This window comes from Zootoca vivipara, chromosome 3 (genome assembly GCF_963506605.1).
Source record: "Zootoca vivipara chromosome 3, rZooViv1.1, whole genome shotgun sequence".
In the NCBI taxonomy this organism is placed as follows: domain Eukaryota; kingdom Metazoa; phylum Chordata; class Lepidosauria; order Squamata; family Lacertidae; genus Zootoca; species Zootoca vivipara.
In genome coordinates, this window is record NC_083278.1 from 69960813 (window position 1) to 69976129 (window position 15317).

Sequence of the window (15317 nt, forward strand, 5' to 3'; positions counted from 1 at the left end):
TGTCAGTATACAAAGGTAAAATCTGCCAGGCACTGCAACTGAACAGTTTGCCATTAGGAGTCGTCCCTGGGAAGGTGCGGATCAGGAGCCCCCACCCACCCCCATCCCAGGCCTGCACTTTGGGGGTCCTGAACATGGTTGGGCTTAAAACTCGTGAACAGGGCATGGATGGCCACACAAATCCTACCCCTGTCTCCAGGAATATGGGCTCCATTTGAGACCACCTTGTATTTAGCATGGTTAAAAGGAGTGGTTTCTAAGAGGATTCAATTGAACAGGCTTAGAAATCTATTTGCAACCAAAAACGTGATAAGGCAAAGTTTCAGTTAGAAGAAGAAGAAGAAGAGTTTGGATTTGATATCCCACTTCATCACTACCCAAAGGAGTCTAAAAGTGGCTAACATTCTCCTTTCCCTTCCTCCCCCACAACAAACACTCTGTGAGGTGAGTGGGGCTGAGAGACTTCAAAGAAGTGTGACTAGCCCAAGGTCACCTAGCAGCTGCATGTGGAGGAGCAGAGACGCGAACCCGGTTCCCCAGATTACGAGTCTACTGCTCTTAACCACTACACCACACTGGCCACACTGATGGTTTAAAATGAATCATGTAGACCTTGGAGTGGTGCACACCCATATGCCCCTGTCCTACCCACCTGTTTTAAGCCCACCTGTGCTCAGGCAAATACCTAAGCACGACTAGTGTGATTTGCCTTAGGTTCCAGAGTCCCCAGGGGCAGCCCTGCTTGCACTGCTAGATAAGAAAACAGCAGCACCTTGAAATACTGAAACAGCATGGAGTCAATACCAGGATGGACTTCTTCTGCACACGCCCTATCTGCACACTCTGTCTGTCTTTGTAAATGCCGACATTATTTAAAAAGCAAGATCATCATTAAATCATATGGCAGGAGTTAAATGGCATTTAATGCCAGGGGGGGAGCCATCTTTTGAAAATTTGTGTGCTTCAGCATCCTCACAGTTAATCATTACTTGACAATAATCCAGTTCCTGAGATTCCCATAAATGTTTCATAAAGAAGAGGCTTCTATGTGTCAAATTTAACTCTATTGTTTTAAGAACATTTAAAGGAACATGTGCCAATCACACAGAAATGTTTATGGAACTGGCTTGAAATCTTTTAATGTTAATGTAAATATGGTCAAATTTACCTTAATTTAACAGTACTTTATATTATGCAAGTTTTAAGTCAGAGATTTAATTTTCAGCAGAAGAACTGAAACTGGGCATTTTACACAGACCACCTGGATAGCAAAATAACTCAGGAAGCAAGTTGTTTGACGAGCAATGGTTAGTTGCTAACAAGCCAAATTCAGGGCCGCAATACCTGAGGGACTGTCTCTCCCCATCCTGGACTCTGTGTTCATCATCTGAGACCCTTCTATGTGCACCTCCTCCACATGAGTTCCAGAGGGTGGCAACACGATAATGGAACTTCTCTTTAGCCCCCCCCCCATTTGTGGAATGATCTTCCCAGGGAGGTTTGCTTGGTGCCTTCTTTTTTTAGGCACCAGGCAAAAACATTCCTCTTCAACCAGGCCTCTGGCTGATTAATATTCTATAGCCCAGAGGTTTTCAACTTTTTTGAGTCCACGGCTCCCTTGACCACTTGTCCATCCATTTCCAACAGCAAGATCTGGTGGACTGGTTGGCTGGGGTCCCTTGCCTGCCTGCCTGCTTGCTTACTTCTGGCAACCAGCACACCCTGGCCAGCCCCAAAGGCATCATTCGTCTGTGGAGCTTGTAGCCATGGCTGCTACAACAAACGGTTGTGCAAGCCTTTGGGAGGCAGAGACACGAGAGGGCATCAGAGTAGGGCAGGAAAGAGGGATAGAAGCCAGTGTTGTCCGTGGCACCCTGACCATCATTCAAGGCACCCAAGGGCGCCACGGCACACTGGTTGAAAACCCCTGCTATAGCCTTTTAAATGTGCCTGTGGGAAGGGGGATTACTGTTTTACTGTTTGGATTTACTTATTTACTTCTTTTTATCCTGTATTTTATTCTGTGAAACACCCTCTATGATGAAGAGTGGTATATAAATCTAAATAATAATAATAATAATAGAGGGACCCAGGTGGCGCTGTGGTTAAACCACTGAGCCTAGGGCTTGCTGATCAGAAGGTCGGCGGTTCGAATCCCTGTGACGGGGTGAGCTCCCGTTGCTTGGTCCCAGCTCCTGCCAACCTAGCAGTTCGAAAGCACGTCAAAGTGCAAGTAGATAAATAGGAACCGCTACTGCGGGAAGGTAAACGGCGTTTCCATGTGCTGCTCTGGTTTGCCAGAAGCGGCTTTGTCATGCTGGCCACATGACCTGGAAGCTATACGCCGGCTCCCTCGGCCAATAATGCGAGATGAGCGCGCAACCCCAGAGTCGGTCACGACTGGACCTAATGGTCAGGGGTCCCTTTACCTTTACCTAATAATAATAATAATAATAATAATAATAATAATAATAATAGGACTCACTGCAGCTTGTCGACATAGCATTAAACTATGGTTAAACATTAATGTACATGAGAACTCTGTCTGAAGAGCATCTAGTATTAGCAGTTCCGACACTGCCCACAGGAAATAGAGACATTTTCAAAACAGTGACTCTGTTGGGAAAACAACCATCAATAGTTTGCTCAGTGTGGCACAACAGAAGTAAAACTGTGTAACAACGTCTTAAAATGTTGCAATATAGCTAAATTTTAAGAGCATAGCTACATCACTCATTTTCACATGCTCTGTCACTGAAAGTAATGTAAGTACCTGGAGCACTAAATTAACCCTCATCTCACTCACCACTTTACCAAAACATATTAGTGCAGTGTCTAAGTAAGATATGTTTACCTTATAGTCAATATAAAAAGCAGGGGGGTATGGTAGTGGTCAGGATGAGGGAAGATATCTATTCAAATACAAGCAAGGGATATTATGGGAAGGTTGGGGTCTCTTTAATCAGACTGTCTTCAGAAGAAGAAATCAGGAAATGTGATGTTTCCAACATTACAAAAAAAAACAAACCTATGGCCTAATCTCAAAGAGGCATCTCAAGATTCTGCTCAGTTTTTATGAAAAGCACAAAATTATTTGATGTATGCATGTGAAAAGGGATACACTGGTAAAATTGCATCTACACATTTGTTTCTTTCATTTCTAGCCTACCCTACAGCTGAGCTCCTGGGGTTCACAACAGATCTAAAAGGAAATCAAACAATCAGAAAAACAACAGTGGCAGGAGACAATTATTCAACTTAAAATGTATTGCTACAATCTCCACACTTCTCTGGACAGTGGTGCATTCCAGGGGCCCAGACCTCACCCAGACTAATTCTATTTTGGAAGGAAGTCAGTTGAGGTGTGTGGTGTTTTATAAAATTTGAGTTTATCTGCAAGTAAACAGGGACACATATAGAGGTAGACCTTAAGCACTCCAGCAGACAGCCAAATCTACCACCCCACCTATGTGCTTACAGAGCCCAAACCTCAGATACCTGCCTCTTCCTCTGTTTACCACTTGAAAACATCAGGCTGTCCCCTATGTAAGACATTCTTAGCTGATGGGGACACAGGGGAAATATATGAATGTAAGGAAAATGCAAATTATCAACATATATAATCCAGAAATCTCCCTAACAAAAATGCTAAAAGAGTCTCCAGCTACATTTCTGGTTCCATGTATCCTGTCCAAATCCCCCAGTCATACAACATTATTCAGCATTTTGTTATTTAAAGAATGACAAGTATTTTTGATATCTGTACACATGTAGATATTACATAATGACTTAGTATAATAATAATTATAATAATAATTATAATAATAATAATAATTCATTATTTATACCCCGCCCATCTGGCCAGGTTTCCCCAGCCACTCTGGGCGGCTTCCAACTGAATATTAAAAACAGTACAGCATCAAACATTAAAAACTTCCCTAAACAGGGCCGCCTTCAGTTGTCTTCTAAAAGTAAAATTGTTGCTTATTGCCTTGACATCTGCTGGGAGGGCGTTCCATAGGGCGGGTGCCACTACCGAGAAGGCCCTCTGTCTGGTTCCCTGTAACCTCACTTCTCACAATGAGGGAACCGCCAGAAGGTCCTCGGTGCTGGATCTCAGTGTCCAGGCTGAATGATGGGGGTGGATACAGGACCGAGGCCATTTAGGGCTTCAAAGGTCAGTACCAACACTTTGAATTGTGCTCAGAAACGTACTGGGAGCCAGTGTTGTGTGGTCCCGGCGGCCACTCCCAGTCACTAGTCTAGCTGCCGCATTCTGGATTAATTGCAGTTTCCGGGTCACCTTCAAAGGTAGCCCCATGTAGAGCGCATTGCAGTAGTCCAAGTATTAGAATAAGGGGAGGCAAACTGCAATTAAACAAACTGTAATAAATTATTTCAAGATGTTTTTTTGCTGGTACCTAGCACTTGAAGCATTTAGCTAAAATCTATCTTGTTAACAGACGCTGGACATGTAAAAGAAGATGTTGATTACATGCATGTATGCTAGAGATGTGATATATAGAATGTGAAAAGTTATTCTGTACTATTAAATTCCACCCAAGTATTATTGGGATATCTGAAAAATGAGGCTCAAGCTAATCATATTCCTTTAGTTATTAAGAGCAACCAATACCGTATGTTATCAGCTGTGAAGTGGCAATCTGCTAAAATTCTCACTGAAAGAAAATGATTCAGCAATTTTCAGATTTGGTGAAGTTAAAAGATGGACAACGGTCATGATTCCCCAGTTGGTAATTTGAAATAAATGTTTAAGTTGGAATTATTTGACACTTTTTCACTGCTAATAAATTACTAGAATCAACAATCTATTTTATTTATACAGATTTTGTGAAAGGGTTTAGATATTATTTTACCTATTTAAAGTGATTTATTACGGTACATATTTAACATAAATCTATAAGCACAGAATTAAAGGAACATAATTCTATATAAAGAAGTTTATTTTGAATACAGTGAATGTATTTATAATGTTAACATTTGCTATTACATGAAGCATTAAAAAAGGAAAGAGAAAGGTAGTAAGAGACACAGTGTAGATACAGTGTAGAAAATATACCAATGGTTGCAGAACTATCACAACCCCCACAAGTCAGCAAATACTTGGAATCAAAAAGATAAAGTTCAAATTAGCCCAAATACTTTGTGACCCAGCACAAGTCATTGTGCTGAATCCCTACAAAACTGTGGGATAGGAGAGACTGAAACAGGGAGGCCAAATTTTTCCTTTACTGTACTCACATTTCTCCCAACTTCCTCCCCCTTTTAAGAAGTTTTTCTCTTGTTGGGGTAACTTTAAAAAGCAGTTGAAGGAAACACGGGAGAAAGGCTTATTCACACTACTGTATAAACTTGCATCCAGAGTAACCCAAGCCTGAAAGTCCAGTATGGCCCTGAAAGTCATTTCAAGATACACATTCCTTTTAACCCACATGCAACGCATTTCCAAGGTGGTGGAGGGAGGTGGGAAAGCAAGAAGTGGTTGTCATTCGTGGCTTTCCAGCCATATGCATATGGGACCCTTCACAACCCTTGTCACACCATGTGCTCTTCGTCCCTCAAAACTGCCCATGATTTTAATCACAAGTCCCCACTCCCCTGCCCATCGCATTTTATGGTAGCTCTACAGTCATGCTTTTCTTCAAAACTTTTTTTAAAAAAATGCAAGTATTCGCAACCCTTCCAGTGTGTTTCACACTCAAAGAGCCTGAGAGGGCAGAAGCAAACTAATAATCCCATTTACAGAGAACACTTTGTACAGATTACAAATAATTACAATTAAATAAACATTAAAATGGGAAGTCTGTAAGGGGAGTTGTGTTCCATATAAACTTTGGGAGATCTATCTAAAAAGCCATCTAGTCACTATAAATAAATGGGGAATAAGTTATGGGTCCAATAATGAAGATTAATTATCAACATCTTCACAATGAGAAGATCATTCAACAGATCACGCACCTGTGCTGTATTAATGTGAAGTGACGACAACCCTCTAATTCTGTTTTCATCACAATTATCAATATAGTTTTAAATCAGGTTGCCATGCAAATAGAAACTATACACTGCCCCAATTACTCAAGAATGAAGATTTATTATGTGTTAAATGGTTATCTCCGATTACTTTGGTAGAACACAAATTTTGTTTTTATATGCCTCTACTAGTATGTGGCAGGTTAATATTATTCCATGTTCCTCCATTTTTCATTTGTTAACTTCCAAGACCTACAACTGTCCTAAGTCCTAGTAAATCTTGGTCACTTGACAAAACTATTCCATGTCATTTGTCTACTTCAGGTTCCATGCCATTCAAGTTCCTGCATTAAAAGAGGTGTAGTGATGGGACCCATGGAAGAGCCTTTTCAGTGGTGGCTCCACATCTGTGGAATTACCACCCCATTGAGGGGCATTTCACCCCGACTTTGATGCTTTTCTCAGGTGCCAAGTAAAAACACACCTTTTTAGTGGCTGATGGGTTAAACAATTCTTATGGTGTTTTTAATTATGCTATTCATGTAATTATGCAAATTACTATAATGTTTTTATTGTTTTACAGTACGTTATTTTTGTAAACTGACCTGTGACTATTTTTGCTGAAGGATGCTGTGGAAATAGCTTAATAAATAAATAATTTACCACCACATCACAAATGTGTTCAATTCCACTGAAATGTGAATTAGAAAACATCAAATGATTGTTTCTTTTTTCATTATTCCTTCTCGTAATCAACTATTCTCTGGCATTTGTACTCTGGTGTAGCTTTCCTTCTTCTCGTAATGTTTCCAACAAGAAAAATTCTGAAATCTACTGTGCTGCTTTCAGCATGCCTTAGTAAAGACTGTACTGCTTGCCACAGCGTTAATAAGCAAACTTGCTCTGAAACAGGACATCCCATGTTTAAAGCATCTTCTTCAACTGAGGCTATGCATTCTTGAACAGAAAGTATCCAAGGGAGACGATTTCACTTTCCTGAAGGAAGCGTCCTCCCTCGCTAATCCATTTACACACTGCTTCTGGTGGTGCTTTGATCTCACTCTACCTTCCTGGAATTTAAACCCATTCATTTCTCACACTATCTTCTGATGAGCAATTGTTCCTCCTCCTTTTGTTATCCCATTCCACCTCAATAGATAGGTACCACCCTCGCATCGCATGGGCAGCAGTGCTTTATTTCTAAAAAGAGAGGCGCCTCCCTGGAAGTTTCCCTGGAAGCACCCACCCGTCTCTTTTACACACACACATAAGGGGGGGGGGCAGTCCCGCATCCAGACCCCCTCGCCTTTAAAAGCAACCACCCGGAGAACAAAGCGCGAACCACCTACTTGCGCTCAGGAAACACTCGGTAAACCGCCTAAAACAGCTGCCCGAAGAAGATCCATCTTCCATGTCTGGCCCTAACAAGAGCGAAGCGGAGAACGGGGGAAAGTGGAGACGGCGCTTCTTTGTTGCTGTCGCTGCCTGCAAGCCTGGGTCCGCTGCCTCTGGGGCCGTCGCCACGGGTAGCCACTCTTCTTCTTCCTCTTCCTCCTCCTCCTGTAGCTAACCGATTACAGGACCACAAGCGAGAAAAAGCCGGGCAGAGAAACGAGGAGCCGGGAGGCGACCGCTGCTGCCGATGTCGATGCTGCCCGGCGGCGCCTTCTTTGGAGCTGAGAGCAGGATGGAAAAAAGGAGGCAGAGCCGCCGCCGCCTCCTGCTTCCGCCGCTGCCGGGGAAGGCAATCAAGGCAGTTGCTGCTGCTGCTGCTGCTGCTCCAACATCTCCTTCCGATGCCGTGCTTGCTTTCCCCTCTCCTTCCCTCCCGCGGGGACTGGGGAGGTGGAAGGGAGGCGAGGAACGGAGGTGGCAAGGAGTGGAAGGAAGGAGAAGGGAGGGAACGGAGGGGACGGGAGGAGTTGCTGCTGCTACTGCTGGGTTGGAGAAGAGGCTGCAGGAGCCTGTCCCCGCCGCGCCGCGGCTCCTGCTGCTCCTTGCGAGGATGCGAGTGCGGCCGCAGGCGGCCCGATCCCTTCCCGGGGAAGGAAGCCCCCCGCCACCTCCGCCCCTCTCCTGGCCGAGGGAGTGGAGCAGGCGAGGATTGGAGCCCGGGTTTCCCCCCTCCCGCCCCTGCAGCCGGGTGGGGGGGCTGGGGGCGGGCTAAGCGCGCTTTCTCCGGGTTGGCAGTCGAGCTCCGTTCCCGCCCTTTCCGCGCGAGTTTGAGGCAGGACTTTTGCCGAGAGTCACACGGCGGGGCGGCGAGGAGGGAAGCATACGCCAAAGAGGCAGGCGAAGAGGCCGGTTCGATTGCTGCTGCTGCTGCTGTTACGCCTTTTTCCCTGCACGCGAAAGGTGGCCGCCCGCCTTCCTCGGCTTTAGGATCCCCTGTAAAGAATCTTTCCCCTTTGAGGAGAACGAGGAGTCTGCTCGCGACCCCCACCCCTCAAACCTTGGCGTTAAAACGCGCGCACGCAAACACACACAAACCACCCCTTTCCTCTGGTTCCTTCTCAGCAATACAAACATTTCTTTCTGTCTGTAAAAAAGCAGAGCGATGAGCGTGGAAAAAAAGTTCACTGCAGTCAGTGCTGCTTCCAATTTCCAATCCCGGCTCGCCGCCAGAAAAACCGCCCACTGGCGGAGCCTGGTGCCTCAGAGCCGCCTCCCTGCTCACCTCCCCGCCGCGAAGCCAAGGCAAGCAGTGGAGTGGTCGCCTGAAGAAAGCGCGGGAAACGAAGGGATTTGACCCTTTGCTGCCGCAGAGCCCTCAGGGCCTCAGTCGCCTCTGCGCCTTCTCAGCACCTCCAAGTTCACAAACACCCAGAGTTCCCCTTCACAGGCTTGAAGAGCGTATTGAGCAGAGCCCGGCTGGGTCCGACCCAAAGGCCCGCCACATCCCTGTGGGAAGCGCGCGAGTGGAGCGTGAGCGCAGGAGCACTCTCTTGCTCGCCTTTGTGTCAAGCTTTGACTTGACACAAAGCGCTCAGTTTCTAAAAAGACATAAACTCGGTGTCCAGTTTGAGAAGGGAAGGGCTTCCATTGAGCTCCCAAGGACAACTTTGGGCTGTGAGGAGCGGTAAGCAATCTGCACGTCCCCAAAGGCATTCAGGCTGAGGTTGCCTTCGTGCGCACACTATCTTGGCGGCAAGAACCAAACTGCTTCTGAGACAAACGTGCTGCACTGGTGAGGGACGCGCTTTTCGGGACTCTGCCCTGAAGAAAGTCTGGCGCCGAAACAAGGCCACGCGCTGAAGGCACCTGCGGTGCTTCCCCTTTCCCAACTTGGGAACGTGTCTGGTTCGCTGCTCGTGGCTGAGGGAGTCCCAGAGGCGGCCACGCGCCCTGCCCACAACGTGACTGCCTGGGAAGAAGGGAGCTGGCCCAGCCAGCAGCCCCTTCGTGCGTACCCCGCCCTTTCCGATGGGGGCGAGGGGGTTCGCGAGACCAGTGCGCTCTTCTTCCTCTCCTGAGCTCTCAGTCTCTCGGGGCGCAGCCCGCCTCACGGCAGGTGCGCTTGTCCAGGGGGAGTTGCTTCGCTCCCTGGGCTGTCAACTGTATGTTTCGTTCGCGCGCCAAATCTCCCGTTTCAGCACCAACGGAAGAGAGGAAAGAGGACTGAAAAGCCTGGCTCCCGCTCCCTTCTTTCCTCCTCCGGCTCTCTCGCCCAGAGGGGCACTAGGAGAGGGCTAACCTGGAAGGGCGCGGGTGGGACGCAAACGGCCATTACCTGGCAAGCGGCCTCTCTGCGCGGGCGGCTCCTCTCTGGGGAAAGCCCACGGCTCCCCGGAAAAACGTTCGCCGACTATTTTGCGGTGCGGTGCATTAAAGGGAGGCTTGTCGGGAGCAAACCAATCGCGAAGCCGATCGCTTTTCGCAGAAGTCAACGGTGCCCGGCGTTAAGGCGGCTCCTTAAAGGCAAGAACCTCGCGCACAAACGGTGCAAAAGCCTGTCGCCAAGGAAGAAAGGTACCGGTTTACATCCCCCATTTCTTTGATGAGAACCCTCCCAATGATCACTTAGTTTCTGAGAAGAAGAAGAAGAAGAAGAAGAAGAAGAAGAAGAAGAAGAAGAAGAAGAAGAAGAAGAAGAAGAAGAAGAAGAAGAAGAAGAAGAAGAAGAAGAAGAAGAAGAAGAAGAAGAAGAAGAAGAAGAAGAAGAAGAAGAAGAAGAAGAAGAATTAATACAATTTGGTATTCATTAAAACTGGTCCGATCTTAGTTGTAAGGTTTCATTCTATTTGATTTCTGGATCCTTCTTGGTATATACGGACAAAAGAGACATTTTGAAATGAAAAAAGGACAGCGTTCTATAAATGACTGGAAGATAACTGTTAGAATTCTTTTTTATCTGTTATGGTACATTCAAAGCAAAGGAACATGATTTGAATCCTGAAGTTTTCCTCACTGACGGATAGGGGGGAAATTCTGTTATTGCATTAGGTTGCCTATGCCTTACATGTTTGCAACCATTTTGAAAACGAGATATTTCATCTGTTTTCTCAATCATTAATTGGTGCTCTATTTAAAATTGTGCAGTGGGCACTGGCACTCAGTAGAAATACAGAGTCTCATTGGAAAGCCTTTCCATTTATTTTCCTTGTTCAGTCAGCTGTGATAAAGAAAGAGAGGTTACCCAAACTTACCAAGAGGGCAGGTTTTTTGTCTCGATAATCGTTTGTCATGTTGGTAAATAGCATCATTTAACATGCCTTCTGGAATCTAATGCTGGCATTAGTAAAACAGTTCAGACATGGTTATTTACAAGTGTTTATAAAACAGAATGCTTGCATGGCACTTATTCACTGTGCACAGGTATCTTCTATACATTATTGGAATAATTTGAAGAAACTAAAATGATTGGATGACTTAAAAAACAGCATGCAGTTCTTTGTTTTAGAATCTTATTGTCTCCTCCTGACACATATCTGCCTGAAATCTGCAAAATTGTTTGCTTCTTTTTCCTACTTTTTTCCAAATAATAATTGAATCGATCAGATTTACAGCATAACTGCTGTGACTTATGTATACCCTGATCAAAATAGTGTATTCAGCTACACATTCCAGGAAAGCAATGAAGTATCCAGTTAAAACTAAATGTATAATTTGCTCGATTTATTTGTTTAACCGTGTTACATTTTCAGACACTAGATGTACAAAACATATTTGTAGCTGGAAATAACATTTCTGCATACTTCAGTGTTCCTCTAAGTACTAAGAATAAGGCATTCATTATTATCCAACATTACAACTAAATAATTTTGCTCATTTCATGAGAATGCACAATCTTTCCATTACATGTTTTTGTCAGTTATAGAAATCAAATTGTCAAAGCAGATGGGAAAAAATAAGAGTGTTATGGATATTATTCATAAGATGTTGGTTTACTTATATATTTAGGAATTTAAGAAGAAGGAACAACGAAGTCCAACTTTGGTTTCATTATGATTTTATATAACTTTGCCGTACCTAAAATTTGCCTTCAGTCAAAACATTTTAAACTTGTAATTTCCATTGCCTAATAAGCTAAAACATTCATTTGAATACTACAACATCTTGCATACATTACATTTGCCTTGTAGATGAGTTACAGCCTGGTACTAATTTTACTAGCACTTCTGAGGGTGCTTCAGATGGCAACCTTAACTTTACAGTTTGCTTCTCCAGATGCAATCGACTTATGCGCTGTGGTTTTAATTGTAATATTAGTGATCCTTTAATTTCTTATTTTGTATTTAATTATATTAAAATTTGCATTCCACAGAATACAAATTGTAATGCAATAAAATACAATATGAGAAATAAAAGAAACAATAAAAATACAATTAAAAAGCAATAGGAATATTTGATATGGAATACCTGTAACTTGCAGACCCCAGGTTGGGTACCCCTGCTGTGGAGAGCTGGTTCAGGAAAACAAATCTGTTATGTAAGAATGTGCCAGTTATATGTACTTTACACAATCATTTTGAGATTAATTAATTTTTAGTATTGTACATGTTCTATACCGAATATGTATGTTTTGTCATTCCTAACATCAAACACACAGTAACCCCTCCTCTAAGCATAATAAAATGGGTCTAAAATGACAAATAAGAATAAAATAAATAAATAAATTATTGAATAAGCATGAGCTTGGTTTATTTTTAGAGCCAACTGTACATTTATGGACCTATGGAATTGCAAATCTCCATTTTCAAGTTTGTACACAAAAAATTGTTGTAATTAGAACCATGGGCATAGCCAGGATTTTTGTTAAGGAGACAGGCTTTGGGGTGGGGCAGGTAGGAGCTCAGATTTGTATTACCATAATTTGTGTTGATTTAGGGGGCACCTCCCCCCCCCCGCTTGGCTATGTCCATGAATGGAACAATCTGATTCCATCAGACACCAACTGTTGAAAGGTTAAGTTTCCTGGGGAATGGGTTAGCAGCTACTCAATAAGAACTGAAGTAGTAGAAAGGAAATGCTACATACAGGGAGTATAGAGAAACTACAAGATATTCTTTTTAGCTCTTCTGCAGAAGAGGTTGGGTTATGACTGAAGCAACGTTTCTGTGTTCTCAAGGCCCATCACATCCTTGCATTCCAGATACTTCCCAATGCTCAGAATACTTCTCTCCACCACTGCCAGACAGTTATAGACGCCAGAGCCTCCAGCAATGTTTGCAGTGTCACCCTGCTAGTCCCTTAAATGCCCTGACAAGAAAACAAAAATTTAAATCAGCTACGGTAGTGATTATGAATAAGCCTTTAGCATGTATTGTTAACAAAGGGGAAACAATGAAAAAAAGCACCCATAAATGAACCCAACTACACAATCTGCATTTCGCACTGGCCATTCCCCCTACTATTTCACTTTTCTATTAGATACTTCCTGTCCATGCATAAATTGTTTTTCACTCAAGGTATTTCCCCAAGTTATATGTTAACTTCTTTCACCCACTATAAGCCACCTTATTCTATGCCAGGCATGTCCAACAGGTAGATCATGTTCTACTGGTAGATCGTGGGGTGTTCCTGGTAGATCCTGATTGACCTCTGGCCCCTCAGCAATCTCCTTACAAAAAAAAAAAACACCAACTTTGGCTTACTAAAAACAACTTTGGGTAGATCACTGCCAGTCTTTTTACGACAATGGGTAGATCACTGCCATATTTTTAATAATGTGAGTAGATCCCATTCTATTGGGAGTTGGATGTCCCTGCTCTAGAGCTATTATGACTCACACACACACACACACACCGTTTTAGGCATAAATTGTTGATTCAGAGACTCTAAATGGAGAAGGCCTTTCCTTTCACATTTCCCCCTTCCAAATCCCATGTGTCTGTCAAAGTAATTTTTACCCATCTCCTGTATTTTTTACCAATTCTCCATTCACACTCAACTTATAACTTATTCCTTCTCCCCAAAACACCTGCCAGTTTATATTGCTCCGCCTCCCTTGTTCTTTTACATTCATTTCTTCCCCTTGTAACAGTTTTCCTCTATTATCCTCATCCTTTCTGTTTCCAGTGTATTAATATTTTAATTTTTAATATTATTTTTTAACTACACTTTCTAATTTCTTTCAACAACTCCTATCCCCTCCAAGAAGAGAAACGCCCGCCCCCTGCAAAAAAACACACACCAAACTTCTCTGTCTCATGGCCACCTTTACTCAGCAGGCAATGAACTGCTGCTGCTGGCATTAGTTCAGTTAGGGGTCAAGGCAGGTAAGTAAGGATGCCCTCAGCACTGAGGCCTACCTAAAAGTGGCACAAGACCCACTCTTGAGAAACACTGAAGTGTTACTTGTTCTAAATCACCCTTTAATATTGATCCTGTTTTCTTTCAGTTTGTATGAGCATGGCCTGAGTTCATCATGTTCAAATTACTAGTGTTGAACATGGACATTTGGCAAGCAAAATAAAACTTTTTCCTTTTATAATCATAGTTTGTCAAAACACTTGTGTTAATTATGAAAAGTATTTGATTTCATCTGGCCTATTCCACTACCTACACTGTTGCCCAAGAAGAAGGGACTCAATCCCGGGTTTCATACTCTGTCCTGGTTTCCATTCAAAGCACACAGGCAAAGGACCTTACTCGTAAGTAAGAAAGAACTCTTCAGTCAAGTAGCAGCACAGGCTCAGCAGCAGACATAGTGCTCAGGAGTCACCATTCAGGAGCTCAAGAGCAGGGCAAGATATTCAGAACTAGATGGAAGCAATGAAGATGTCCCAAGGAGTTTCCCCACCCATCTTGCCAAGTTTTTGTAGATGAAGTGCCTGTTTCATCAGGATGGGTGACTCTGCTTCTATGTGCAAAGATGGTGTATGGTTCTAGGTGACAAAGCTGTACCCTCACCTTCAGGCTCCTGTTCAGTCACTACTGTGTCCTGTTCAGCCTCCCACTTCAGCTGATCAAAGCCCTCCCCAGTGCTGACTGAGGCTCTCAGCTCCCCCTTCCAAAGCAGCTGATATCATGATAGAAAGAGTAGGTCCTCCCTCCTCCAACTCAGGCTCCTACCATTCAGCTCCCTCCTCCAATTTCTTCCTCCTCCCCCTGTGCCTGCCCATGCAAGGCTAATCTTAACTATGGCTTCATGGCAAGAAGCTGGAATCACTTTAAAGAAGGAAACAATATATGCCAGCTGGGATCCATTACAGTCTACCAGCTACGCAAAGTGGAGTCAGTATTAGTAAGATTAACTACTTTTCTGCTTTTACATTATGTAAAATTGCATATATTAATATAAGAAATAATTAAAATAAAGATTCCAGATGATAACCAATTAAGGTATACTCAGAGTAGACCCAATGATTTCAGTGGGATTACTCTGAGCATGACTAACATTGGTGCTCAACCTTTGCTTTTATTGCACATTAAAACCTGCTCATTTCAAACTACTTTTATACAAATCAACCATTTTATACGAAATCAACTATTATATGAAGTGATCATGTGAAGTCATCCTTAGTCATGGTCCCAGTGGAATGTATCTTGTTTCAAATCACAAATTTTATGTATTGCTATGATAAAAAACAGGCTTCCAACACACTACCATATATTTTTAGATAAGTAAATTGATGTCATCTAAGCAACTACAGAAAGGTTTCATACACAAATGTAATATTAAAATGTTTTTGATATTACATCTGACAGCTCTTGTGCAGCAGTATTGTGGCTCCCTAAGACACCCAGGACCCTACACCTGGGTGGTATCTAATCACTGGTACCTAATTTTGGGGATTGGTGTAGGGTCCTGGGTGTCTTAGGGAGCCACAATACTATACCAGCCTTTTTCTAGATAAGGAGGAGAAATTCAAATAAGTTTGTAT

The 15317-nt window shown here is 43.4% G+C and overlaps 1 protein-coding gene across 7 annotated transcripts in view; it reads right to left on the reverse strand.

Moving 5' to 3' along the window:
- PDE10A (phosphodiesterase 10A) overlaps positions 1–15317 on the reverse strand; it is a 188943-nt gene that overhangs the window by 79435 nt on the left and 94191 nt on the right. The window contains exon 1 of one of the 7 annotated variants that reach the window (XM_060272805.1): positions 10638–11840. The exons of the other annotated variants lie outside the window; for them this stretch is intronic. Coding sequence (XP_060128788.1) covers positions 10638–10694 — 57 coding nt within the window. The 5' untranslated portion in view covers positions 10695–11840. Of the gene's footprint in view, positions 1–10637; positions 11841–15317 lie in introns of those variants that run through there. 7 annotated transcript variants of the gene reach the window in all.